Raw genomic sequence first — 26,632 nt, forward strand, 5'->3', positions numbered from 1 at the left:
TTGGATTGTGAAGTCTTTAAGGGCAGGTGCTGCCGTTTATTTCTTTTTGTATTCCCAGCTCAGTGCCTGTCACATATTCACTTAAAAATCTTCGATTAAAACGATAGATTGGGGGCAGCTAGGTGACGCACCAGCCCTGAAGTCAGGCGGACCTGAGTTCAGATTTGACCTCATACACTTATCACTTCCTGGCTGTGTGTTTTTTGCCTCCGCAAAAAAAAAAAAAAAAAAAAAAAAAAAAAAAAAAAAAAAAAGAGTTGATTGACAAGTTTTTGGAAATCTACTCATCCCTTCTAATTTAAATCTACTCATCCCTTCTAATTTCACAAATAAAGAACCAGCTGGATTTCTGAACCCCGCAGCTTACAAAGGAGAAGCCAGAAGTCTGTTATGTAAAGAATGACGATCCGATTTCATACTTATTTGGCGTGTGTGAAACACGAAGGCTAAACCAAAAAGACGTTAGACTTCACGAAGCCTGGGGGCGCCGAGGTGGGGATGGGCTGGGGAATGCAGAGCTGGAATAGGGCATATTCAAAATCGATTAAAAAAAAACATACATTTATAGCACATATAGTACATACACATATAAACCCCCCTCCCCCCACATAAATTCATAGACGAGTCCCTTTCTCCCCGTTATGCAAGGCTGGAAAATAGTTACCACAATCACATCACTACAAGATTCAGTTTAAAAGAGCACGAGTGGTGCGCCGCTCTGCGCCAGACACCGCGCTAAGTGCCGGGAGACGATTCGAAAAGTTAAATAACGCCTTCAGGCGATGAGTTGACGTTCTAAACCACAGAAAAAGGCTTCTGAGGAAACGCAGCGCTTGCGAGCACTGTGTAAGGAAGAGAAAAGTTCACACCCGGACAGAAGAGGGAGACAGAGGAGCGCTGGGAGAAGGCGACGGCGGGGTGCCGAGATGGCACTCGCGTTATTGTTGCGATACCCGCAGCGCGTTAGCGCGCCCGTCCCTTTAAAATCCGAATCTGGGCCTCCGTAGGTCGCCCCCACTGAACTGTCCCGCCTTCTAAAAACGATTCAACCAATCACCTTCTGGAAGTGGTGGACCTAGCCTCGTCTTGACCCAGCCTCGTCTTTTGGAATGTAAACACAGTTGGGCGCCGTTCAAATAAGCCAATCAGTTCTCGGCAGCCTTGGTGATTGGGCCGCTCCGATTCGCCGGCTTTTTTTTCCAGTGACCTTCGTTTCACGCCTTCGGCCCCTCCCCCACGCGCAAGATGGCGGCGCCCAGCGGATTGGAGGCCGCGGCTGCGGCGGCGGCGTCCGGAGGTGCTTGAGAGGGCCCCCTTCGCCTCTCGCACCTCTCCCTCCCCGCCCATCCCCCCCTGCCTCCCGCGAGGTCGCGAACCCGGAGGAAGGGGGCCGGGCGGGGACAGGAGCCTCCTTGCGGCCGCCTCACGCGCGGTTCCCCATCCCGTCCCAGCCTCGGGGCCGGGGACCCCCTCCACCTTCCCTCACTCCTGTCCGCTCCGGGCCCCGGCCCCGGCCCCGGCCCCGGCCGGCTTCTCACCACGGTCTGTGTTTGTGTGTCCCGCCCGTCCCGTCACTCCTGCGCCCCCCAAGTCCCGCCTTTGCTCCCGGGCCCCAACAACTGACCGCGGGGCGCCCCGGCCTGCCATGGAGGCCGTGTACCTAGTGTTGAACGGGATCGGGCTGGCCTTGGACGTGCTGGGCTTCGTGCTGGACCTCAACTTCCTCCTCGTGTCCTCCATGCTGGCCGCCCTGACCTGGATGGTGACCTTCTTCTATAACCTCCCGCACACGGTCCTGGCCGGCCTTTTGCACCTGGGCCGCGGGGCCGTGCTGTCCACCCTGGCCATCCTGGAGAGCCTGGCCCGCCTGATCGTGGGGGCGCTGCAGGCCGCGGGAGCCCTGCTGCGGGGCTGCTGCTCGGGCCTGGAGAGCCTCAAGGTGGCGGGGCACCTGGCCCTGCACGTGGCCACGAGGGGCAGGGAGCTGCTCCAGCGGGGACTGCTGACCATGGCGGCCTCCAGCCAGGCCCTGCTGCGCCAGGCCTGCGACGTGTGCGCCATCGCCATGAGCTTGGTGGCCTACGTGGTCAACAGCCTGGTCAACATCTGCCTCATTGGCACCCAGAACCTCTTCGCCCTGGGGCTGGCCCTCTGGGACTCCGTGATGGGGCCGCTGTGGAGGGTGACCGATGTGCTGGCAGCCTTCTTTGCCCATGTCTCTAGCAGCGCTGTTGCCATGGCAATCCTGCTCTGGACTCCTTGCCAGTTGGTCCTGGAGTTAGTGGCCTCTGGCACGCGCCTTCTGGCCACTTTCATGCTGGCTAACCTCCTGGGCTTGGTGCTGCTGGGGGTGGTGTTGGCGGTGACGGTGACCATCCTGCATCCGGACCTCGCCGTGCGACTGGCAGTGCGGGCAGCCGAACAGCTCCACGCCCTGCCTTCTTACCACCGGCTCCGCGGGGACGTGGCGCGCCTCTCACGCCTGGCGCTGAGCTCGGAGTCCTGGCGCAGGGTGCGGAGCCGGAGCCTGCAACTGGCAAGCTGGTCCATCGGCGGTGGAGGAGGAGGAGGGGGGGGAGGGGCCCCCGGGGCCCCCGGAGCCCCCCAAGGTGGGCCAAGAAGGGGACCCCCCGTGAGGAACCGGGGACACGAGCAGCCTCCAGAGCCAGCGCCCAGGTTTCTGCTTCGGCCAGACGAAGAGGCAGGGACGTCCAGAGGAGCGCCTGTCAGAGGTCGGGAAAGACTCAATGAGGAGGAGCCACTCCCTGGGCATGACCCGTGGCAGCTGCTAAAGGAGCAAGAGGAAAGAAAGAAATGTGTCATCTGTCAGGACCAAAGCAAAACCGTGCTGCTGTTACCGTGCCGGCACCTGTGCTTGTGCCAGGGCTGCACCGAGATTCTGCTGCGCCAGCCAGCCTATCAGCGAAATTGCCCGCTGTGTCGCCAGGGTATTCTGCAGACCCTCAACGTCTACCTCTGAGGGCTCTGTGCCCACCCCAGCTCCCCTCACCGTGGGGTTTCCTTTCCTTTGGGGATTCATTTTGCCATTCCCACTGCCCTTCTCTGAGCAGGTGGGTACCCCGTAGCTCCACTGATCCAGAGGCCATCTGGGCTCACATTCCAAGTCTTTGAAGCCATAAAGACACAGAGATTCCCCCTTCTTCACCTTCTTAGGGTTTTGGGAACAGAACCAGACAGACTTTAGCTAGGGCAAGAAGGTGGGGGGGCATGATGGCAGATTCTCTGTGCCTTTCCAGAACCAGGAAGTTTTAGGGGTGAGGAGGGCTGGAGCATCTGTATCACCTATGCAAGTGCCCCTGAGGCTACAACCTCTGGGTCTCTACCCAGATGCCAATCTTTGTATTGGGCCCAAAAGACCCTGAATTTGCTTCAAGTTTTCCTTTGTGGGGGCCTGTTATCATCCCAACCTAAGCCCTCCTGCCAGAGAGGCTCTGCCTGCTACTTATCTGGCGGCTGAAAATCACTGACAAGATCTTTGACATTTGTATGTTATAGTCAATTTTATGCCTTAGGAATCCAAAGGTAGGGAGATGGGAGAGGGGTGTCTTTCATTTGCTGTTTGTGGCTGAGAGTTGCCCTTGCCCTCTCAGTATGACCTCTCTAATGCCCAAAAGCTAACTTGAGGTCAGTACTCCCCTAGGGAAGAAGAGAGAAAGATGAGAATGATCCTAGATTCTGTCAGTGTTTTGTCTTTTGGTCCCTCTTGCACCCCCAACTCCATTGGAAGACCAGAGGAAAGCAGTCAGTACTCCTATATCCCTATCCCTGTAACTCCACTTATGAAAATTACATTCCTTCCAGTCCTCTGTCCCCTTTCTGGGGAGCACAGGTCCACATTCCACATGAGTTCTGGGTCCAGGCACTTCAGGAGGGAGGGGCTGATAGCATATTCCTGGACATTTACACTGTTATAGTTTATTGGTGAATAAAGCCTGTTCCACAGCCCTCTGCCTCTGTGTGTGGCTAGGACTGTGAAGATATCCCTGCTGGCACTGGCATTTTTCTTCTGGAGCAGGAAGAGGGTGGTTGATGAGGAATTAAGTTTAGATTGTGGTCTCCAGCCATCCCTTTTCTCCTTACCTTCAGACTTTGTGTGTGATATCAATGCCATCTGTTCTTTGTTCCCACAAAAGCTCCTGTCTCTTCAGAATTTTTGGGAAATTTCCTTTGACCTTGCTTAGAATAATCTTTATGAGGAACAAAAGTTCAAGATCTTTTTTACTTTGATACAATCTTTAGCCTGGTTAGTTTCTCTCACTTCCAGGAATTTTGAAGACTTCTCCTTCCTTCCTAGGTCTTTAAAGGGAGTTAGTGCTGCCTTGTGCTTTATTTATCTGGAGCTATTCCTCTGAGCTGGAAGTAGGAGAAAGAAGGGACCTCTGGGTTTCTGTGGAAAACCAGAATCCTCTCTTAACCTCATTTTCCTTTTTACTCTTCCAGAGGATCTAGAGAAGGCTGAGAGGTTAGTTTAAGGCACTGCAATTAGTGAAATGGTGGGTGGCTGTGAGGAAAGAGATTTCTAGAGGAGGAAAAGACTCCCATCTTTGGATTTGAGTTATTTTGTGACTATTTTAGGATACAGACTGGCTCGTCCACCCATCAACAGGCCCCCCAACTTGGAGGTGGGGTGGTGAAGAGAAAGTGCTCCTAATCTTCATGCCAATGTGCTTCCAAGGTTGAAGTTAGAATCTCTTCTCCAACAAAATTCTAGGACAGAAATCAGTTTGAGAAGGCTGGGAATGAGAGGAAATAGGAGTGGGGATGAGAGGGATAAATATTTATGGGAATAGATAAACTTCCTGAGTGTGAAGCAAAGACCCTTTTTAAACCCTTTGAGCTTCTGGGCTTTGTGCCCAAAACCAGAATCCTAAGGAGTTTGTATTTGGAGCTAGCAGCAGTTGAGTGGGAGAGGGAATGGGTTGGGATGCCATTCCATCCTAATGTCAGGAGATAGAGGATCTGGGAATACCAAGTGAGGCCATCTCAGGTGGAAGAGCTCTGCCCACTGTACTGCAGGACTTTGAGTGGTATTAGGGTTCCAGATTCATTACTAATTTTGCTCAATGATTCTTCCATCTCCCTCCCCCACCCCGATGCCCCTCTCTGGTCTGAAACACACACTAGGACCTAATTTGAATGGTTGGTTGGGCCTAATAATGTCTCTGTCTGATTTAGTCTGCCCTCTATGCTCTGGCTCTGCGCTGAGAATGGGAGCAGACCACGTTTCCTTGTGGTCTTTGGTTGATGCTGTGCTGTCTAGGAGGCAATTAGTAACATTTCCACTACTGATATTAATAGCTCATATCTCAGTAGTGTTTAAATCCTCACACAGAGGTGGTTGCTTGTCTGTGACATCAGGGAGATGATGCTGTGACTTGCAAGTGAGTTGAAGTGAGGGAGGCTGGGCAAGGTCACTTGCTTCACTTCTCCCTCCAGAGACATCTGGGTGCAGTGCCTGAAGATGGCTTTGGATGCACTAGGAGACCTTGGCCTTTTTAAACAGATCTTTCCCAGATCTCAGTTTAATTGATTGAGGCTGGGTAGGACATAAGGCAGAGAATGACCTCTGTTATCTCCCTTTTGCAGAAGAGGAGCTAGGCCTGCCTTAGGTCATAATGGTTTTTTTTTTTTTTTTTTTTTTTGTTTTTTAATTTTAGGTGGGGTTAAATTACTTGCCCAGGGTCACACAGCTAGGCAGTGTTAAGTTTCTGAGGTCGGATTTGAACTTGGGACCTTCTGACTTCAGGGCTGGTGCTCTATCCACTGTGCCACCTAGCTGCCCCAAGGGGCATAGTGTTTTGAATTAGGATTTGAAGACAGGTCTTGCTCAGCAATCTAGTCCTAGTCCCTATACCATACTGCTTTTCAAGCTCAGGATCTTGCTACCCCCTACTTCTGTTTGCTTTGGTTCTCTTACCAATTCTATTTGAATGGGAGAAATACCACCATAGTATGGTTCAAAACTGAGTAAGCTGACATTGCAGAAAGGTGAATAGCCCCTGACTGCCTGCGACTGGGAATGGGAATCCTGGGTTATATTCTAGCTCCAAAATTCTATTTGCATTATGGCAAATAGAAGGTAGAGAGGAAGTGCTGCTGTCATGGATCTAGGTCTTATTTCTATATATGTCCTCTTGTCTCACTCATACAGTTAGCAAACAAGTATGGTACCTTGCCTCTCTTCTGGAATATTACGATGGTCCTCTGGTTGGTCTACCTACCTCATATATTTCCACACTCAAATATCTTCCACTTGGCTTCTAATACCCTTCATTTGGCTGCTAGAGTATTTTCTTAAATCACAGAGCTAATCCTGTCCATGCCCATTAGCTACACACATTCCATAAGCTCCAGTGGCTCTCCATAAAACTTTCAGGATCAAATAGAAAGTACTCTTAGGCATTTAGAGCTCTTAATCCTTTCTACATCTATGCTTGAGCTTCACGGCTATGTGACATCCCACTGGTAGGATGTTCTCTTCCCCTTCAAATCCTAACTCAAAATGCCACTTTCCATGGGAAGTCTTTCCCAGGCCCTTCCCTCATGCTTTTCCCTCTGGGATTGCCTTTCATCTGCTCTGTGTGTGTGTGTGTATATATATATATATATTTTTTTTTTTTTTTTTTTTTGAGGGGGGTATTTGGTCATTTATGTGTTATTTTCAAGCTCCTTGAGTTTGTCCTCAAGGACTTTTTTTTTACCCTTTGTATCCACTTAGCAAAATGCCTAGCCCATAGAAACCACTTAATAAATGCCTTTGGTGAATTTTGTCCCTTGACACCACAACTGCATTTACATCACATGCTCAGAAGCAAATTAAAAGCTTTTCATTCCACCCCAGCTCCCTTTTCCTTTGGCTTGGCTGCCACTGTCAGTCCCCAGATGGACAGCTAGATGGCTCAATGAATAGAGTGCTGGGCCTGGAGTCAGGAAGACTCAGCTTCCTGCGTTCATATGTGATGGAAGACACCAGCTATGTGATCCTGGGCAAGTCATTTAACCCTGTTTGCCTCAGTTCCTCATCTAGAAAATAAACTGGAGAAGGAAATGACAAACCTCTGCAAAAAACCCTTGTCTTTGTCAAAAAAAACCCAAATGGGTCACTAAGAGTTGGACCCCAAAAGAACCAAATAACTGAATTCCCCAGTTAATTAGAGGCTAGGAGGATTTTGTAGATTTATTGAGTGATGTCTAAACATAGGGCCCTGTTCCTGGGGCTAGAGAATACAGAGGGAAGGGCCCCAGAGGGAAAAAGGGTGAGAGTCTCCCCACCACTATTACCAGTGGGGCTTTGGGCCCTGAGGACTGAGGAACCAAAACACCTGTGCCCATGGGGCATGATTGCTAGAAGCCGATTACATGCCTTTCTTTTGGGTGGAAATCTAGCTATGTCCCCACTATGCCACTCTTCCCTGTCAATAATGCCCTTGTGTCCTTATCAACATACAGACTGAGATGCCCTCATTTCCCTACTCACCCACACAAAGGGGGAGCCAGCCCTCCTCAGAGCAGATGCAGCTGGGGCAGTGACACCCTTCTTAGAAAAGAGGATGTAGCATCCCAGGAAGGAAGAAGTGAGCAACCTTCCTGGAAAGTGGGAAGCATCAGGCAAAGACAGGGGAGCTGTGCCAGTCAGAATAAACTAGGAAGCCAGAGAAGGTGCTGTCTGTCTTGACGCTGGCATAGATACCAATGTAGTCACCCACGCCCACTTGCACCCAGACTTGGTCCTCAGGTTCCAGTCTTACTAAGGCTCCCCCAGAGAGTGAGGCTGGCTTTGGCCACCCCCCAAAGAATTGGAAGAAGGAAGCCACCGACTCGCCATTCTTCACAAGATCGAACTGTAGACTAGCTCGGTAGACAGTGGCGTGGACGGCAAAGTAGTAGAGGCCGGGCACTTGGCAGGTAAACTTGCCCGTGGTAGGATCATAGTGCCCCTGCTCATTCACCAGCACCCGGTCGAATGGCAAGGGGGTGTCAGTAGGCGGAGGCACTCGGCTTTCTGAGCGTTTGGCACTGAAGGCAGACCGGGGAGGCACTGCACACTCACCCGCTGGCCCTGCTGCTCCCACTGGTCCTGACTCTCCTGGCGGTCCCGGGTCCCCCCGAGGCCCAGGCAGCCCTGTGGTGGTAAGGGAAAGTGTTAGGAGTGGGCAGGTGGAGGCAGAGGGACCTTCAAAAGTTCTACTCCATCTCCATCTCCCACTAGGCATGGCTCTCTCAGGCAGTGTAGCCAAGACAAAGTAGGGGGTGTGCAATGAGCACCCGAGTTCAAGTTCTTCCTCTTCCAGTGACTTGAGTTACTCAAGCACTCCACTTGAGAATCACAGGATTTAGAAATGGAAGCTGTAGGGATTATAGTTTTATAGAAGGGAAAGCTGAGGCCTGGAAAAGGGAAACCACTGGGTCTGCTAGATCTGCTTCCTATGTAAAATGAGGGGAGAAGTGCTGGATTGGGCTGGGCTGGACTATTGTAAGATTCCCTCCTTGGCACATAGTTTATTTTTTATGAATCCGTGGAATCAGGTTCCCCTCCCCCTTTCCCTTTTTTCCCTCCCTGCACCATATTTCTCCAGTCAATTTCTTTTTCACGGATAGATTGGGTTCCATAGTGCCCAAGTGGGTCTAAGTCCCACCACAGCCAGTAAGGCTTAAAGGGTACTGAATGATAGGGGAGGTCCCAAAGAAAAGTCGGAGTTCGCAAGGAATTCCTGCGCCCTCTTGAGTGGCAAGGGCTACTGGACCAACACTGACCCGCCAGGGGTTCTGCTGGGATGTAAATTAGTGAGTGGGGAGAGGGGATGTGCTGGAGGAGGGAGAAGCTGAGAAGGAGTGAATCATTGGGGAGGAACATAGGAGGAGAAGGGAGAGAAGGATAAAGGCGGGGCAGGGCGAGGTCTTCTTACCCGGGTGCCCGCCGGCACCCTTCTCGCCTGGAGTCCCAGGCGCCCCGTCTCGCCCATCTCGGCCATCGCGGCCGGGCAGGCCTTGGTTGCCGTGATGCCCGGGGGTGCCCGGGACGCCAGGATGCCCGGAGCACAGGCTGGGGATCTTGTTGTCGTCCAGTGGGGGCGAGCCGGCCACCAGGGCCAGCAGCAGAAGGGGCAGGAGCGGCCTCATGGCGCTGGGACTGGGCGCCAGGACGGCTGGGTCCCTCCTAGAGGGGGGGCTGGCCGGGTCCCGCAGCCTGCGGGGAGGGGGATAGGGGCAGGCTGGGAGTCAGGACCCCTGATGTAGGGTTCTGCCTCTCTTCTTTCCCCATCCTCGCCCCTCCCTGAATTTCAGGTTACAACCGAGAGAGCTGAGAGATATCCTGGGACTGTGGGAAGAATTCTTCCCCAGGACCCTGGAGATCCCAGAGCTCAGCCAAAAAGAGAACAGAGTGGAAAGCGGAACATAGCTCCCTCTCTTGCCACTGAAACTCCCCACTGATCCACATTTCACTTTCTCTTCGAGGCTGTTTCCCTCCCTGCCCCAATCCTGTCTTGCCCATAGTCCCCCTCCCAGCCCTGGATCCTCTGGTCCCCTCCTTTATCATCTCCTGGGGTCCCACCTCCACCCTCTGCCTTGACTCACCCCTCTCTCCGCCCCTGAATCAATAGGCTGGCTCTCCGATGCCTCCTTCGAAATGCTGGTCTCCCTGGCCCCTCAAAATCTCTCCTGTTCTCCCCGTTCTGTCTGTGCTTTCCACGCCCCTCCCAGTAACCGGCTCCTGTACCCCTAGATCCGGCCGCTCCTCCCAAACTCGGAGAGGAAACCAGCAGTCCAGACAGCCAACAGTGACGGGTTGGGAAATAATTGGCAAAGTGTCTCCAGGGCGTCAGGCCAGGGGATGGGGGGGGGGGGGCGGGAAGGCGGAAAGCAGAGGAGGGAAGGAGCTACGAACTGAGATGTAGAGAGAGCCAGAGATGGAGGGGCAAGGAAGGCAGACACACAGACGGAGAGGAGAGAAAGGGAGAGTAATGCATCAACCTGCCCAAGACCTAGTGGCTGGCCCGGAGCGCGCACACAGTAGGTGATTAATCAGTTCTGTAGAATCGAAAACAGGGAAGCGTTAGAGAAAGATGCAGAATGAAAGGGAGACTGACAAAGATGAAGCAACAGGAGGAATGCAAAGATGAAGAGGAAGAAGAAAGATCAGGGGATATCAAAGGACCAGAAATAGACAACTGCAAAAAGCGGAGAAGCAGAATAACAAAAGAGGACCCAGGGAGGGAATTGCGATAAAATGGCTGGGGAGTGGGTTGGGCAGGAGAAAACCTAGGGGAAAAAAGTGGAGTAATAAGAGACAAACAATTGCTAGGGGGAAAGAGGGAGTAAGAGGCAAAGAGAACAATCCAGCATTGCCCTGCCTTCCATCTTCCCTGTCCTTTAGAAGGAGCTGGCGTAGCCAGACACTCCAGGTAACCAGATTTGATTATGGTGGAGATCAGAGGCCAAGGTGAGGTGGGAGGGTGGGGAGAGTCTCCTGAAAGACTCAGGGCCATGTGCACCCTGCTGGGTCCGAGGCATCAGGTAGACTTTTACAGTCGAAGGACCAGGAGATGCCCAGTGGCTCCAGATCAGGCTGACAGTATTGTTCAGCTTCTAGGCAGACAGGGCGACAGGGTGGGAGGATCCCTCCTGAGGGGGTACATCGAGGCAGGAGCAGCCCACATAGAAGTCTTCGGAAAGGCTGGTAACAGGGCAGGTCTGTCAGTGTCTGTAAAGGAGGGAAGCTATCAAGGCTGGGCGTCCCCATGCCAGCCCTTGCCCTTCTCCCCACTCCATCTTAGTCTTGGAAATGTCTATGACCCAAGCCATTCAAAGTTACTCTAATTCTTGGCCTTTGTTGCTCTTCTAGTTTCCCCTCTCTCCCACCCGTGCTCAGACACCTTGTATCCTTTTAGCATCTCTTCAACTTCCTGTTGACTATCCAGGGTCATCAAAGTATTGGGGAAAGCGGTGGTGTTGTAGCTGAGGCCCTGGCACATTTCCACCTGAATGGGTTCACAGGCCGGCTCTGTGGAGTAAGGACCAAATGAAATGGGCACAGATGAATGTCCTCCAGGCCCATACCCTTGGGCACCACAGCCCTGGCACTTTGGGCCCTCACCCCAGCAATCTCCTGCTCATGGGAGCCTCTCATCGGGTCTGGGGCTCTCGTGAGCAGCCAGCCCCACCAATGTCCTCACCAAAGTGGGGGTGGGAGAGGCTGCTGCAGTTGACTTTGTCATTGCCATTACTGCAGTTCCTCCAGCTATCACACACCCGGTGAAAGTCCTTGCACTCTCCATCCTGGCAGGAGAGCTCCCCAAATCCACAGGGATCTGTGGGGGTCACAATGGAAAGCAGAAGCCCTGAGCACAGAACTTAGAGCAGCGCTCCCTACCCTGCTCCCTGTCCTTCAACCTCTGCTCCTTGACTCCCCCATCTCTCCCCTCCCTCCCCATGTCACCTACTGTCAGTACTATTGAGGGCCTGGTAGGTCGCAGAGAATCCCATGCTGCTGATCTGGTAATCCGTCACAAAGACCACAGTCAGTTCATGGTGTGAGGAAATGAGAGGTGGAGGCAGCTTAGGACCACAGAACCTGTCCAGAAGAGATGATACCCAGTGTGAAGAGGGGGCCTCTGAAACCTCTGAACAAAGATGTCCCTAGAAGGTACAGCTCAATTCAGTCATTGAGTGGCTCCCTATTACTTCTAGGATCAAATGCAAGGATCCTCTTTTTGGTATCTAAGTGTATATTTTACATTCACCATGCCTTCTCCACTCCATTTCATGCTCTTATTGATTCTTATTTATGACATCCCATCCCATCTTTAGTCCCAAAGACTGAAATGCCCATTAGATTAGAGATCACTTCCTACATCATACCTTTCCACACTGCTCCTTGGGTGCTGGTTGGTACCTTCCATACTTTCTGTATATATTTATGTGTAAGCAATTAGGTAACATTAGATAAAGTACTAGATTTAGAATCAGAAAAAAAAACTGAGTTTAAATCCTGCCTCTCACAATTACTATAATTGTTTGATTCAAAGTAAGACACAACTTCTTTGTACCTCATTTTTTGCCAACTGTAAAATGGGGATAATAACAACATTCACTTCACAGAGTTTTTGTGGAAACCAAAGGAAAAAAAACATAAAAAGTGCTTTACAAAGTTTAAAACACTACAAAATATAGTTATTTTGTTATTGTTGTTATTATTTATAAGAGTTCTGATGTGGATGAGGCCATTTTAGCAAAATGATGGGGTCTGCATATATCCAGAATCCCATTACAATGATTATTGTTTATGTCCCTGTGTTTTCCTCTGATAGAATTCAAGCAGGAATTATTTCACTTTGGATTTGTATTTTAGCATCTCATACAGTTCCACATACCTAAAACCTCTATCTTGTGTCCCAGCTGTGTTGTATAAGGGGTTTCAGATGTTCAAAAACTGGGAGAAGAGGGTGGTCATCAAAAGCAAGCATGGCCATTGAATGGCCGTTGATGACCCTGAAAACCCGTCCTTCCCCCCATCTTCACCTTTCTCCCAAATATGTTCTTGACTTCCAAAATCTGCAGCCCTAGAGACTGCTAAAACTCTCAATCAGGTGGGATCTCTCTTTATTTGATATGAAATCTCATCTTGCTCCCAAACTAAGAGCTCAATTTCTTTGGTATATTCTATTATCTGCCCTGATCTTTATTATTTCTCCAATCTTTCATTGGTCACTGGTAAATCATAAGAATTTAAAGGTTTACTATTTATTTGTGATGATCACTTACATAAACATTTTTGGTGGTAAGATCAAGATAAATATTTCCCTGCTACTTGAGAATGATCAGGGAAAGTGATAATTATTCTGAGCCCCAAAATATCATAGCAATAGATGATCAATTTTTTGATATATTGTAGGAAAATATAGTCCTAGTCCAATAACTCTCAGAGATATTTGTCTGTATCCTGATTCTCAGAAATCACAATCTCCCATGGAAATAGGGTGAGCTACTTTCTAAATCAAATCTTTATAACTAGCCAGAAAAGAGGCAGCTAGGTGGTGTGGTCAGAGCACCAGCCCTGAAGTCAGGAGGACCTGAGTTCAAATTTGACTTCAGATACTTAACACTTCCTGACAGTGTGACTGTCACTTAATCCAGTTGCCTCAAGGAAAAAAATTAGCTAGCCAGAAACCATATCATTTGGTTAATTGAGCAAATAATACCTACTGTGTATCCAAAACTGTATTAGAGAATAAAATTGTGCCAAGGAGATTTGTGACCAGGTCTTTGCTTTCAGGGAGTTTACAGATCATAAGGAGATTTAAGACAACAAGGAAAATATAGCATATGGCTGTCTGACAAAGGAATTCTACACACAGTTCGAGTTGCAGAAACTGGGAGAAGGGAGGAATAGCACAGTTTGCAAGATGTATGTTGTGGAGGAAAAAAGACTCGACTTGGACTTCCAAGATCTGGATTTAGTTCTCTTCATTATTGTGTAGTCACTAATTCCCTAAAACTCAGTTTCCTTATCTATAAAAATGCTTTCTTAGAGAATCAGAGAGTTAAATGTCATCTCAAAGGGCATTTGGTCTATGTGTTATCATCAAGAGGACAGGGTTTTGTTTATCTTCAAGCATTATATAGATGTGAGAAATAGGCCTTTAAAGGGTGGGAGGGTCTTATAAAGGAGGGCATAGCAGAGGCTATGGGATAGCAGAAGGGATAGCAGAGGGCATTCCAGAATCCTGGGGTTGGAATGAGTACCCTGTGTTGGAGGACAGGAAGGAGATCAGTTGGGTTGGGGAAAAGAACAGGTGGGTAGATAATAAACAGGTAAAACCCTGGGGCAACATAGCCATAAGATATCCTCTCCAGTGATAAGCCATTATTTAGAGTATAATTTGGAATAAAAAAATAGAGTTTGGGGCCTCTTAGATGCCCATTTTGTGGCTGTTTATCTAACTCAGAGGATCCTCAATAGTTTTGAGTTGTAAAATGGGGGGTTGATATTAGGTAACTTTCATGATCCATTTGCGATAAAGCTCCCTTATTTATAGAGCAAAATCTATAGATTGGCATTCAAGGCCTTCCTTCTACTATCACTTGACTGACTGTGGTATAATAAACAAGTTTTAACTAGTTGCCAAGAGACTTGAATTTTATCCCAGTTCCACCATTGAGTCTCAGTTCTCATTTGTAAAACAAGGGAATGGGACTAGGTGGTCTTCAAGGTTCATTTGTGGTAAAGTAGATAAGAATATTGGACTGGAAGCCAGGATTTCTGGGTTCAAAACTGCCTTGTTTTTATACCTTGCTTTCTCTGTGGGTGGTGTAGGAGGAAGTGGGAGAGAGAGAATTTGGAAATGAAAACAAAATTTAATTTAAAAAATTGAAATTGCCTCTATCACATTCACAAATCATTTAATTTTTCAGCCTGTTTCCTCATCTGTAAAATGGGTAATATTTGTTGGTTAGTTGATTAGTCATATCTGACTCTTTGTAACTCTGTAACACTGTTTGCAACAGTGCTCTATACTCCAATAGAAACAGAGACCACTAGACTGAATAGAAAGATCCAGCATGTTGCCTTAGAAAACTACATATTAACACTATGTTCCATTGTGCCTTTGTTTATTTTGTGAAATATTCCTCAATTTCAGTTTAATCTGCTTCTGACCGTACTGGAGAGTTTTGCAATGGGCAGTTGAACCCTTTTTCTCTAGATAACTCCCTGTGACTATATAAATTCAGAGAAGATGCTTGCTTTGGCAGAGGGAGGATCATCGTCTGGGAGCTCCCTGAACCAATGAAATCAATTACCTATCCCTGAATCACTTCTGTGATTTTATAATACCTTTCCAATTTTTTTTTTTTTACAAATTAAACCTTTAGGCACTGTCCTGGAGCACAGATGTCCTCAATAGAGATATCTCAATTTAATAAATGAACAATTCATTATTACTTTGTGTCAAACACAAAGTCTCTTTAGCATTTAAAGTCTTCACATCTGGCTTTAGACATTTCCTAGCTATGTAACCTTGTGCAAATCACTTAACCTTGTTTGCCTCAGTTTCCTCATCTGTAAAATAATCTGGAGAAGAAATGGCAAACCACCTCAGTATCTTTGCCAAGAAAACCCCAAATGGGGTCACAAAGAATTACATACAATAAAATGACAGAACTATCCCAAATCTACCATTAGTAGATTTATTAGTTAGTAACAGCCGTTACCAAAGTGCTTTTCAATTTAAATGGAGCCTCAATTACTTAGCTGTGTGATCTTGGGAAAATCACTTAACCTGTCTGCCTCAGTTTCCTCATCTGTAAAATAGGGCACAAAAGTACCCATCTCCCAGGATTTTTGTGAGGATCAAATGAGATGACATTTGTAGAGTGCTTTGTAAATCTTAAACGGGTATGTAAATGCCATCATGACAACGACTGATGATATCAATAGTATATAGCTATTGAAGATTTTGCAGTATGGGACCAGCATAAGATCTGCTCCCTCAGCATTGTTCTTGGGATACAGTAGGTGCTTAATGTTTGTTGGTGCTTTTGATAGCAAACCTTTGCCTTCACCCTGTCCCTTTACCTGCCCATCAAGTTGAGGGCTCCTGTGTCTGTGTTCTCATGGATTTCCACATAGTCAAATTCACAATCCTGATGGTCTTCTAGGCTGAAGTTGTAGAAATGCAGCTCAATGCCATGTCCAGGGGGTACTGAGATCTGCCAGAGACAAAACTGTAGGGAGGAGGTATTAAGTCCATTCCATGAGCATATGGGAGTATCTCCAATGTTCCAGGCACAGGAATGCCAGTCACAAAATTATTCCTGACATGAGGTCAAGGGCATCTTCCCTTGGATCTAAACTGGGGTTTACCATCCTGGGTACCATCCAAGGTAGCATCCCAGGCCAAGGGAGCGTGCATACCTGGGGAAGCTTCTGATTCCTCTTCTTTCCTTTCAGAGCCAGAGTATACTTAAAGAGTTCTATGTTTTCGTTTAGCATTGATATCATTAGTTTTAGTCTAGTGTTAGTAGTAAGAGGAGCACTTTTATAGAACCTGAGTTGGCTATATCCACCTCCCACCTGATACAGGGAACATCTGAAACCTCCGAAACCCTCTTAGAACCCAGCAAGGGAAAAATCCTTTTCCATCCAGATGTTACCTACTTTTTTCCCTTATTCACTCCTTTGGCATCTAGCCCCGAACTCACCTGCTGATGAGGGTAGTGCTTTGGGTAATTTGGGGTAGAAAAGGTGCCATGAAACCCATTCAGAGACCCTCCACAGTCTGCATGAGGGAGAAAGCATGAGACATTATTACTACCACCAGAATACATTCATTTTCTACCCACGCCAATGAGGTGGGATGCCTGGAGAGCCCAGTGATGAGAGGCAGAGAGTTGCCATTTTCCCCGTCTCTGAGTATTTGGGGAAGGGGATAGTGGAAGGTGGTGAAGGGACCAGAGTCAGAAAAGGGAAAGAGTCTCAAGGTCTATGCTCTCCCTCCCCTCTGCTGGATGTACCTGAGTCTTTACTGCTGCAATTGGTCTCATCACTGGAGTCCTGACAGTTGGTGAAACCATCACACACAGCATCGGATAGTAGGCAGAAGAGACGGTCACAGGGAAACTCGTCCTTATTACATCCCCCTAGCAGAGGGGCATTCCCTGATCAGAGATTATCACTCTCTCCTCTCCTCTCATTGAACATGCCATTTCCCGACTGAAATGCCCACTCCTCTAACCAAATTTTACCATCCTTCTGCCAGCTGAATCTCACTTTCCCTGTGAATTTTCCCTATATATTCCAAACTCAAAGTGATCTTTTCCTCTGGATTCCATATGAATTTTTTGTTGCTATCTGTCCATTCAGCTCAAACATTCAAGCATTTATTAAGTGCCTACTGTGTATGGAACATTGTGCTAGATATTAGCACAGCTGGAAAGTTTCATAAGACATTTTCTGCCGTCATGGCACTTGCAACCCAGGAGGGGAAAAGACACAGATATAGATAGCTCTAAAACCAGCAGTAATTATGAAAAAGATTGGGGACTGACAACTTGGGCTTGACCAATGGAATGGAATCATTTTGTTGACAAACTGTATGAGTAAAGGGAAAATACTCACCTTCCCTAGGGGTCACAGCCTGGTACCAGGCACGGAATCCAATCCCTCCCACACTTCTATCAGAGACAAAGACCACCCGGAGGCGACTGGCATTGGTGTTGAGTATGACTGGTGGTACTTTTCCACAAACCCTGTAGGGAACCAGGTGGGATGGTCAGAGGGGAAAGGAGCAGGCAAGCCCAAGGGAGAGGGGCTGACCTATGTTCTACTGATGTCCTCTGCTTTCTTGGCCCTCAGCTGCTATCAGCTCGCTGGTATGTGCTTTATCCTTTTTCAAATCACTTTTACAACTTTTCTCTCATTTTATTCACAGAACAGCCTTGAGTTTTGGGCAGGGAAAGGACAGACTTTTTTTTTAAACAAATAAGGAAACAACCTTGTTTAATTACGTGCTGAAGGCCACACAGCTGGTTAGCAGTAAAAATTCAAACTTAGATTTCTCCATTCCTTGTCAAGTATTTTGTTGTTGTTTCCCCCCATTAGGTCCCTTTATGAGTCTGCCCTCATTTTGGCCCTAATTTTTCCTATATTGAATTAATTCGTCAACAAGCATTTATTAAGTACCTACTAAGTGCCAAGTCTGGTGCTAAGTGCTAGGATTACAGTTTCTAGTTTCAATTATAAGAGAGGATCATTATATTATCTACTTATATTGAGATGATTGGATAGGGTAAGGTGAGAAATTATACCTGACCATGGGCGTCTCTGGATTTTCTTGTTCTTCTGGCTCCAGGGAGATTTCCAGCCAATCAAAGAGACAGGAGGCCACATCATCCATGCTGAATGCCTCTATTTTGAGTTGTACCACCTGGTCAGGTGCTACCTGGATATGCCATATGCAGTAGGCATCGGGTGGGTATGGGTCCGGATAGTTGGGAGAGGTGAAAGATCCCTCTAGGTCAAGCAGGAGCCCCCCACAGGCTAAAGATGGCAGCAGACAATCACAGGTGGGACAAGCAGGTCAAAGATGGCCATCACAGCACACAAGGAATGAAGCTTCTACTCTAATTTTAGGCAAGATTATCATGTGGAATACTTCTTTTTTAGGGAAACAAATTTTAGAAGGGTGCTTTTAACTATTGGAGCTGTCTGAAAATGTAATGAGGCATCTTCCAGGGTAGTGAGCACCTGGAGACTGGCAGTTCAAAGCAAAAACCAGGTGACTATTTGTAAAAAAAAAATTTTTTGTTTCTAGTATGAGTTGGATTAAATTGCCTCTAAGGTCTATATTTCTGGATCCTTCCTTCTTCTTTCTAGAGGACTATGTTCTGTTTCAAATGGCCCATCCTGAAGACTTCCACCTCTAAAGACTACTTTTCCCATGACAGCCTGACATCTTGGAATTGGGGGAAGGGGACAAGGAAGAAGAAAAACGCCGTAGGCACTCACTGGGCTCAGGGGTAAGGTCTGTAGCCAGCTCTCCCTGGATACTAGGCCTGATGATGTCTGTGGTATTACTGAATTCTTGAGGGGATAGAAGGCTGGGAGATGTCCCAGGTGGAGATGTAGGCTTCAGTTCTGGGAAAGGGAAGTCAGAGAAAGGGGTTGGGACACCTGAAGAAGCCCACGGTACTTTGAGTATCCTGATGTAGCATTAGGGAAAATGTCCAAAGGGAGAGTTTATGGCCACTTCGAGTTAAAGGTCCAATCTGTCAGCCCCCCATCACACTATTCTGCTTTCTAGCTGAAGATACTCACGGGTCAGGATAATGATGGTGAGAAGTCCCAGAAGCAAGAACAGTAGAGTGGAGAGGAGAGCCGCACATAGCCAGGAGAACTGGCGGTCTGTTTGGTACCTCCAGGCCAGACCACCTGCAGGGTGAAGTCAGGGTGGGCAAAGCTTAAAGGTACCACTGACTCATCTAGGGCTCGTGACCCTTCTGCTGGTTTTCTTACCCTGCATCCCCCCTTTAACTTATTCTAATTCCTCTGGACTCCTCTCCTCCAGACCCCAAGGGATGGTGACAGTGGAAAGTTCTCTGGGTCAAGAACAATGTCCAAATCCTGCCCCTGTGGCTTACTCCTTCTGTCACTGGCCAGGTCAAGTCATTTAAATTGCTTAGACACCAGTTTCTTCATCTATAAAATGAGGGGGAGGCACCGAGTGACCAAAGAAATCCTATAATCCTGGAAATCATTTAGTCCAACCTTTCCATTTTGCAGAAGAGGAAACTGAGTTAGAAAGGGTGAGAGTGACTTGCCCGAGATGGCAAGGTAATAAAAAAAATAATGGTGCCAGACCCAGGTCTCTTGAATCCTAAATTGAGTGTTCTTTACAGAATACCATCGTTGTGCATTCCCTGCCCCCCTTTCTAGCCCTGATTGTTACCATGGCAATGAGTTCTAGGGCTGCTCCCATTTTCTTGATGGGTTGGAGACAGGGTGGACAATCCAGCCTCAGGCTCAAAAGCTGGATTACAGAATTCAGGCTACAGAGAAGAGAAGCAAAGACCCAAAGATCAGGCTCATGTCTCCAAGATAGTGTGGCTCATTGCTGCTTGGCTCTCCTTTGGGGCACTGCCCACCATCTGAGAAATAATCTCCTGCTAAGGAATTGTCATTGTCTCCCCCCTACCTTTCTCCACTTTGCTGTGTCAGCACAGAGGGCAATATCTGTGTAGTCTTTCATGGCCCAGTGCCCCTTAGCTTCCTTGGTGGTTCTTGTGGCAGCTTGTGCTTGGGCTCCCTGAGATGACAGAGATGGAGTTCAGGAGGTAGCTTGTGCCCTCTGAAATGCTAGGCTCCTTTCCTTTGCTCCACTCCAGGCTGACTTCAGCAGATGAAGTCCAGGCACTGACTAGCTGTTGGATCTGGGAGGGAGAGGGGGCAGCAACCCACAAGGAATGTGCAAAAGCACCAAATCTCCCTTTAATCCAACTCAGCTGAGGATGCTGAGGTCAGGGAGTCCAAGCAGTTCTTAAAGGGGCAATGGTCTAGTTGGGGCACCTGCAAAGGCTTAGTTATGGCATGAAAAATAGCTTCTAAAAGTAGAATGTTGCCCTCAGCAAAGGGAGCTTTCTGAACTAGAAAAAACTAGGAAAGTCAGTGTCCAGAGGCCGTGTCCAATATCTGTCATCTTGTAGAACACCGGTGGGGATAAACTAAGGACTTCAAGTGGATTGGGTGGGACTTACCCAATTTCCTAGATACTTGGACAATTGGCAGGAAAAGGATAGTTCCTGGTAAAAGCTGGCACTTGAACATGTACCCAAGGGCTGGGAATATTTATGTAATAGGGATATCCCTAGGCAGTGTGTAAGAAGACTCTTAGGTCCCGTGAGTTTTGTCCTACATGACAAAAGTCACAAGGGAAATGCTAGGCAGGAGATTCTAAAACCAGCTAAACAAAAATGGTTTGAGAGGACATGAGAGTAACCTGTGGAAAGTCATTCCAGAATAAAGGAGGAAGAAGTTGAGTGGGGATCTGATCTGAATGTCCTCCCCTCCTCCCCCTCCCACAGTATATTTCCTTAGCAGTCAGGAAAAAGTGGGGCAAAGATTGCACAATATTTTACCAAAGGACTGATGTAAACTGAAAATGAGTCCAGGGAAGGAGCAGCTTTGCTTCTACTAGAGAGAACCTGGACATCTTTTTTTTTTTTTTTTTTTTTTTAATAGCAATTTATTTTTTTTCTAATTTTATGTAAAGAAAATATTTTAAAAGTTTTAAATTTCAAATTTCTCTTCCTTTTCTGATTTGACTGTTCCCCCCCCACACACACACACTCTTACTTATACAGTATATTTCCTTAGCAATGAGGAAGAAGGGGGTCAAGGCAGCACAGTATTCTACCAAAGAACTGATCTAAATTGAAAAACTGAAAATGAGTCCAGAGAAGAGAGCAGTTTTGCAAACCAGATGGAACCTGGACATGTTTTTTTTTTAAATAGTATTTTATTTTTTCTAATTATATGTAAAAAAAATTTTTTTTACAAATTTTTGAATTTGAATTTCTCTCCCTTTCTTCCCTCCCCTTTTTCTTAAAACAGTAAACAATTTGATATACATGTAAAATCATATAAAATATATTTCTACATTAGTCATGTTATGACTTATGAAAGAAAAAGACAAAAACCCCACAAAAATAAAAAAGTGAAAATAGTATGTTTGGATTTGCATTCAGAATCCAAAATTCTTTCTCTAGATGTGGATAGCATTTTCTATCATTAGTCTTTTGGAATTGTCTTGGATCATTGTGTTGCTCAGAAGTCTATCAAAGTTGATCTTTGCACAATGTTGATGTTACTGTATAGTTTTCTTCTGGTTTTGTTCATTTTACTTTGCATCAGTGCAAAGTGTCCAAAACCAGGACATCTTGAAGAAATTCAACCCATTTCTAGTAATATGAAAAAAGTGCTCTAAATCACTATTGATTAGAGAAATACAAATTAAGATGACTGATTAAGAAATGCAAATTAAGATTGGCTAAAATGACAGGAAAGCATAATGATAAATGTTAGAAGGGATGTGGGAAAACTGGAATTCTAATACATTGTTGGTAGAATTGTGAACTGATCCAGCCATTCTGGAGAATAATTTGGAACTCTGCCCAAAGGGCTATCAAACTTGCATACCCTTTGATTCAGCAGTGCTACTACTGGGCTTGTATCCAAAAGGGATCATAAAACAGGGGAAAGGACCCACATGTGCAAAAATGTTTGCTGCTGCCCTTTTTGTAGTAGCAAGAAACTGAAAACTAAATGGATGCCTATCAGTTGGAGAATGGCTGAATAAATCATGATATATGAATGCTATGGAATATTATTGTTCTTTAAGAAATGACCAACAGGATGATTTCAGGGAGGCCTGGAGACCACTTACATGAACTGATGCTGAGTAAAGTGAATAGAACCAAGAGAACATTATACACAGCAACAATAAGACTATGTGATGATCAACTGTGATAGACATGGCCCTTTTAAACAATGAGATGATTCTGGCCAATTCTAATAGACTTGTGATGAAGAGAACCATTTGCATCAAGAGAGAATTATAGGGACTGAATGTAGATCACAATATAGTTTTTCCACCTTTTGTTGTTTGCTTGCTTTTTTCTCTCTTCTCATTTTTTTCTCTTTTGATCTGAGTTTTCTTGTGCATCATGATAAATGTGGAAATATATTTAGAAGAATTACACATGTTTAATCTATATAGATTATTTGTTGTCTAGGGAAGGGAAGAGAGGGGGAGAGGGAGAGAAAAATATGGAACGCAGGTTTTGCAAGGGTGAATGTTGAAAACTACCTTTACATGTATTTTGAAAAATAAGAAACTATTATAAAAAAATTAACTCGGACATCTTAAAACTGATTTCCTTGAAAGGACCTGAGTATACTCTGAAGCACAGATAGTGGGAAACCTAAACCAAACATCCCAGTCAAGAAAGGTTTAGATGAAATCTTTCTACAAGATCCTTGCTTCCATTCTTAGCATCACGGATTTAGAGCTGAAAGTATTAGATCTAGAGCTGGAAGGAATCTTTAAAGTCATTACCCCCTTCCCCCTCATTTTACAGATGAGAAAATTGAGGCTGAGGGAGGTTAAAGAATGTGCCCAGATTTAAATATCTAGCAAGTACCTGAGGTCAAATTTGAATGGAATCTTACTTATTCCAGATCTCACACAAACAACTAATAAATTAATCTAGCTAATGCTTACAAATGGCATAATTGATACTCTGCCGGAAAACTTTTTTTATTTTTATTGATTAGAGAACAAAATACAAACTATACAGGTTGGAATTTAAAGCACTTCTTGTTCTTGATTTGATCTTTTTTTCTAGAATTTCAGATCAATAACTTGTACATCTACTGAGGAGGTCCTGGGTTACTAGGTAGGGTTGACACAGAGAGCCTGAAGTACTGACAAAATTACTCTTTGAGGCAAGCAGGGAAGAGCACTGATAAGTATCAGTTCAATCTTATAGTCTCACCCTCTGTGGAGACCATGGGTATCTCCACCTTGCTGTGTCTAGCTGGATAGGCAAGTTATGTCAAACCCCTGAGGTTAAATTTTCCCTATAAATTTGCCCATGGTTCACCATATTTTTGCTGAACCCCTTTTGGGTCAGTCTACCACCACTCTGCCTCATGGTGTCTTTCCCCTCCCTCATCCCTCTCCTATGCCACACGGTGTCTCTCATTTCCTACCATGTTTCTATTCGTTTTCCCTATGGCTAATTAACTCTTTTAAGGTACTAACCAGCTAAAGGCATATTCCAACCTCCTGGGATATTCCTTTCTCCTGTTAATTGTGAATTCTTCTAGGGAATTTGTCTTTTGCATCATTAATTGTTTCCTTGCTAACTATATGCTCTTTCCACTCTATTTCACATTTACCATTCCTGGTATCTATTATACTCTTCTTTTTGTCTTTAACCTCTTTCCTAAATAAACGTGCCTTGTGCCAAAGAGAATGGCAATTGTTATTTCTTCACATGACCAAATCCCAATATTTAGTTTCTCTCAACATTCAGTGCTAAATCCCAAAAACATCAGTTGGAACCAGCAATTGCTCACTTAAATCACATCACATTTATTATTAAGTATTTATTATATACAAAGCATGGGCTTCTTTTATTTTTTCTTTTATTTTTTATAATTATAACTTTTTATTGATGGAACATGTGCATGAGTAATTTTTTACAACATTATCCCTTGCACTCACTTCTGCTCTGATTTTTCCCTTGCTTCCCTCCACCTCCTCCCCTAGATGGCAGGCAGTCTTATACATGTTAAATATGTTATAGTATATCCTAGATACAATATATGTATGCAGAACCGTAAGTTCTCTTGTTGCACAAGAAGAATTGGATTCAGAAGGTAAAAATAACCTGGGAAGAAAAACAAAAATGCAAACAGTTCACACTCATTTTCCAGTGTTCCTTCTTTGGGTGTAGCTGATTCTGTCCATCATTGACCAATTGGAATTAAATTAAGATCCTCTCTTTGTTGAAGATATCCACTTCCATCAGAATACATCCACACAGTATTGTTGTTGAAGTGTATAATGGTCTCCTGGTTCTGCTTATTTCACTCAGCATCAGTTCATGTAAATCTCTCCCAGCCTCTCTTTATTCATCCTTCTGGTCATTTCTTACAGAACAATAATATTCCATAACATTCATATACCATAATTTACCCAACCATTCTCCAATTGATGGATATCCATTCATTTTCCAGTTTCTAGCCACTATAAAAGGGGCTGCCACAAACATTTTGCCACATACAGGTCCCTTTCCCTTCTTTATTATTTCTTTGGGATATAATCCCAATAACAGCAATGCTGGATCAAAGGGTATGCACAGTTTGATAACTTTTTAGGCATAGTTCCAGATTGCTCTCCAGAATGGTTGGATTCTTTCACAACTCCACCAACAATGCATCAGTGTCCCAGTTTTCCCACAGCCCCTCCAACATTCATCATATGTGTAGTGGTATCTCAGAATTGTCTTAATTTGTATTTCTCTGATCAATAGTGATTTGCAACACTTTCATATGAGTAGGAATAGTTTCAATTTCATCATCTGAAAATTGTCTGTTCATATCCTTTGACCATTTATCAACTGGAGAATGGCTTGATTTCTTATAAATTAGAGTCAGTTCTCCATATATTTTGAAAATGAGGCCTTTATCAGAACTTTTAACTATAAAAATGTTTTCCCAGTTTGTTGCTTCCCTTCTAATCTTGTTTGCATTAGTTTTGTTTATACAAAGACTTTTTAATTTGATATAATCAAAATTTTCTATTTTGTGATCAATAATGATCTAATTCTTCTTTGGTCACAAATCCCTTCCTCCTCCACAAGTCTGAGAGGTAAACTATCCTATGTTCCTCTAATTTATTTATAATCTTGTTCTTTATGCCTAATCATGGACTCATTTTGATCTTATCTTGGTGTACGGTATTAAGTGTGGGTCCAAGGACATGTGCTTCTTAAAATTTTTTTCTTCCTTTAAGGTCCAGCTCAGGTACATCCTTTTCTATAAAGACTTTTTTTATTATATTCTAATAGAATATAAGCTTCTTGAAGGCAGGGACTGTTACATTTTACTTTGTTTTGTTTGTTTTCATAACTCCAGAACCTAACTCAACATTTGGCACATAGCCACTCAATACATACGTGTTAATTGATTCTCTCAGAGATTAATTCTCACCCCCTTCAATTTTTTTTCTAGAGCACCTACTTGAATATCTACTCCTCCCCCATAACACACTGCCTTGTATAACACTCATTTACCTACATCCCCTCTTTCTCACTTCTGTATTGACTATAAGCTTCTTGAAGGCAAGAACTGTGTTTTCCATTTTTTGCATCCATTGTGACAAGAACTTTGTAGGCACTAGTAAGTGTTTGTTGAACTGGATTTGATTTTAACTTGCCTAGTCAATGTCTAAAGAGCCTTTTCATGGGGACTAGCTGGATCAATCTGCTGAAGTGATTTTCTCATTGAGAAGCTTAGATAGTCTAGTTCCAGTTGGAGCTTGCCCTGACCCCTTCTTAGAGGAGTATTATTTCTTGGTCAGGAGATACACTTTCAGGATAGCTATGGGCAAAGAATCAGCCTGGAATGGAAAAACTGCCTTCAAGGTTATATTTGGGAGAGAGACTCTGTGGCTGCAGTGAGTGGCCCACCTATGGCTAGCCCAAACATCTGTACAACAGGAGATTGGAGATGAATTTCTGCTGTCTTTTCCTATCCCTTCCCAGTGACCCTAGCCAGGTGAGATCCTTTCCCTCTGACACTTTTCTGTTCTGGACTGCCCCGCTTTGGAGGCTGAGGAAGAATTCCAAATAGAGAAGACTGATGATATGCCATGGCAGGTTCAAAGGACAGAGCCAGTTTTAGGAAGGAACTTCTGGAACCATGGGGAAAAACCCTCCCCAAACTGGTTCAGACATATTGATAAGGCTTGGGGTCATGGGGTGAGGAGATAGGAATGAGGAAAGAGTTAATGGAGTAGACTTTGAACTACTTTTATCAGTGTATCTTTTTTATTTTCAGACTTGTATAAAGCTTCTCAGATTCAAGGGTGCAACACTTTGATAGGAAGGCTCTTCAGAGGGACAGATTTTGGGGGATGTAGAGGCAGTGCAATTCATTTCAAAGAGTCTGGTTTGTGATCTGTATGAATCTTATTATTATCTCTATGAGGACATGTTTGCTCTGGCCTGCTGGACTTTGGAGGAAATAATGTTGATATGTCCCAGGACATGCAGAAGCCTATATCTGTGTCTGTGCCCATGTATTAATATATATATATATATATATATATATATATATATATATATATATATATATATATATATATATATATATATATATATATATGCATAGCTAAACCAGTAATTGAGGCATTTTCCTCTCCTTTTTTTTTTCTTCTTCCTATATTACAAGTTGACTACTCTGCTCTCTTCCCACCAAACAGGATCTGAGTTAGCATTCACTTGTAGAATCACAAGGGGAGAGAATTATAAGCATCTCCATAAGATC

General features: G+C 45.3%; 3 protein-coding genes across 5 annotated transcripts; 1 reads left to right on the plus strand and 2 right to left on the minus strand.

Moving 5' to 3' along the window:
- Nucleotides 1–1,208: 1,208 nt before the first annotated feature.
- On the plus strand, nt 1,209–3,965 carry RNF26 (ring finger protein 26). Its single transcript, XM_074302389.1, has one exon. The coding sequence runs from the start codon at nt 1,646–1,648 to the stop codon at nt 2,978–2,980; it is 1,335 nt and encodes a 444-aa protein (XP_074158490.1). The 5' UTR covers nt 1,209–1,645; the 3' UTR covers nt 2,981–3,965.
- A 3,207-nt stretch (nt 3,966–7,172) lies between these two features.
- Nucleotides 7,173–9,782, minus strand: C1QTNF5 (C1q and TNF related 5). The gene is made up of 3 exons (XM_074302390.1): nt 9,598–9,782; nt 8,928–9,208; nt 7,173–8,143 (listed from the first exon to the last, which is right to left on the minus strand). The coding sequence occupies exons 2-3, from the start codon at nt 9,139–9,141 to the stop codon at nt 7,626–7,628; spliced, it is 732 nt and encodes a 243-aa protein (XP_074158491.1). The 5' UTR covers nt 9,142–9,208; nt 9,598–9,782; the 3' UTR covers nt 7,173–7,625.
- A 169-nt stretch (nt 9,783–9,951) lies between these two features.
- MFRP (membrane frizzled-related protein) lies at nt 9,952–19,952 on the minus strand. Of its 3 annotated transcripts, XM_074302386.1 has the most exons (13): nt 19,713–19,952; nt 19,467–19,566; nt 18,836–18,949; nt 18,527–18,655; nt 17,827–18,058; nt 17,138–17,268; nt 16,534–16,659; nt 16,222–16,298; nt 15,596–15,744; nt 11,463–11,593; nt 11,196–11,330; nt 10,896–11,023; nt 9,952–10,723 (listed from the first exon to the last, which is right to left on the minus strand). In XM_074302386.1, exons 1-13 carry the CDS (start codon nt 19,764–19,766, stop codon nt 10,499–10,501), a joined length of 1,731 nt encoding a protein of 576 aa, XP_074158487.1. In that variant the 5' UTR covers nt 19,767–19,952; the 3' UTR covers nt 9,952–10,498. The 3 variants fall into 3 exon arrangements, with proteins under 3 accessions (XP_074158487.1, XP_074158488.1, XP_074158489.1); XM_074302387.1 differs by lacking the exon at nt 16,534–16,659; XM_074302388.1 differs by lacking the exon at nt 11,196–11,330.
- Between the last annotated feature and the right edge of the window lie 6,680 nt (nt 19,953–26,632).

This window comes from Sminthopsis crassicaudata, chromosome 3 (assembly GCF_048593235.1).
Source record: "Sminthopsis crassicaudata isolate SCR6 chromosome 3, ASM4859323v1, whole genome shotgun sequence".
Classification (NCBI taxonomy): domain Eukaryota; kingdom Metazoa; phylum Chordata; class Mammalia; order Dasyuromorphia; family Dasyuridae; genus Sminthopsis; species Sminthopsis crassicaudata.

Bases quoted from the DNA above. Each gene is read 5' to 3' on its own strand.
- C1QTNF5 (XM_074302390.1), bottom strand. From the start codon at position 9,141: ATGAGGCCGCTCCTGCCCCTTCTGCTGCTGGCCCTGGTGGCCGGCTCG. The intron at 8,144-8,927 runs GTAAGAAGACCT...TTACCACCACAG, and splicing joins GGGTGCCGGCGGGCACCCGG to GGCTGCCTGGGCCTCGGGGG.
- RNF26 (XM_074302389.1), top strand. From the start codon at position 1,646: ATGGAGGCCGTGTACCTAGTGTTGAACGGGATCGGGCTGGCCTTGGAC.
- MFRP (XM_074302386.1), bottom strand. From the start codon at position 19,766: ATGAAAGACTACACAGATATTGCCCTCTGTGCTGACACAGCAAAGTGG. The intron at 15,745-16,221 runs GTGAGTTCGGGG...TCCTCCCTACAG, and splicing joins AGCACTACCCTCATCAGCAG to TTTTGTCTCTGGCAGATCTC. The intron at 11,024-11,195 runs GTGAGGACATTG...CTTACTCCACAG, and splicing joins CCTCTCCCACCCCCACTTTG to AGCCGGCCTGTGAACCCATT.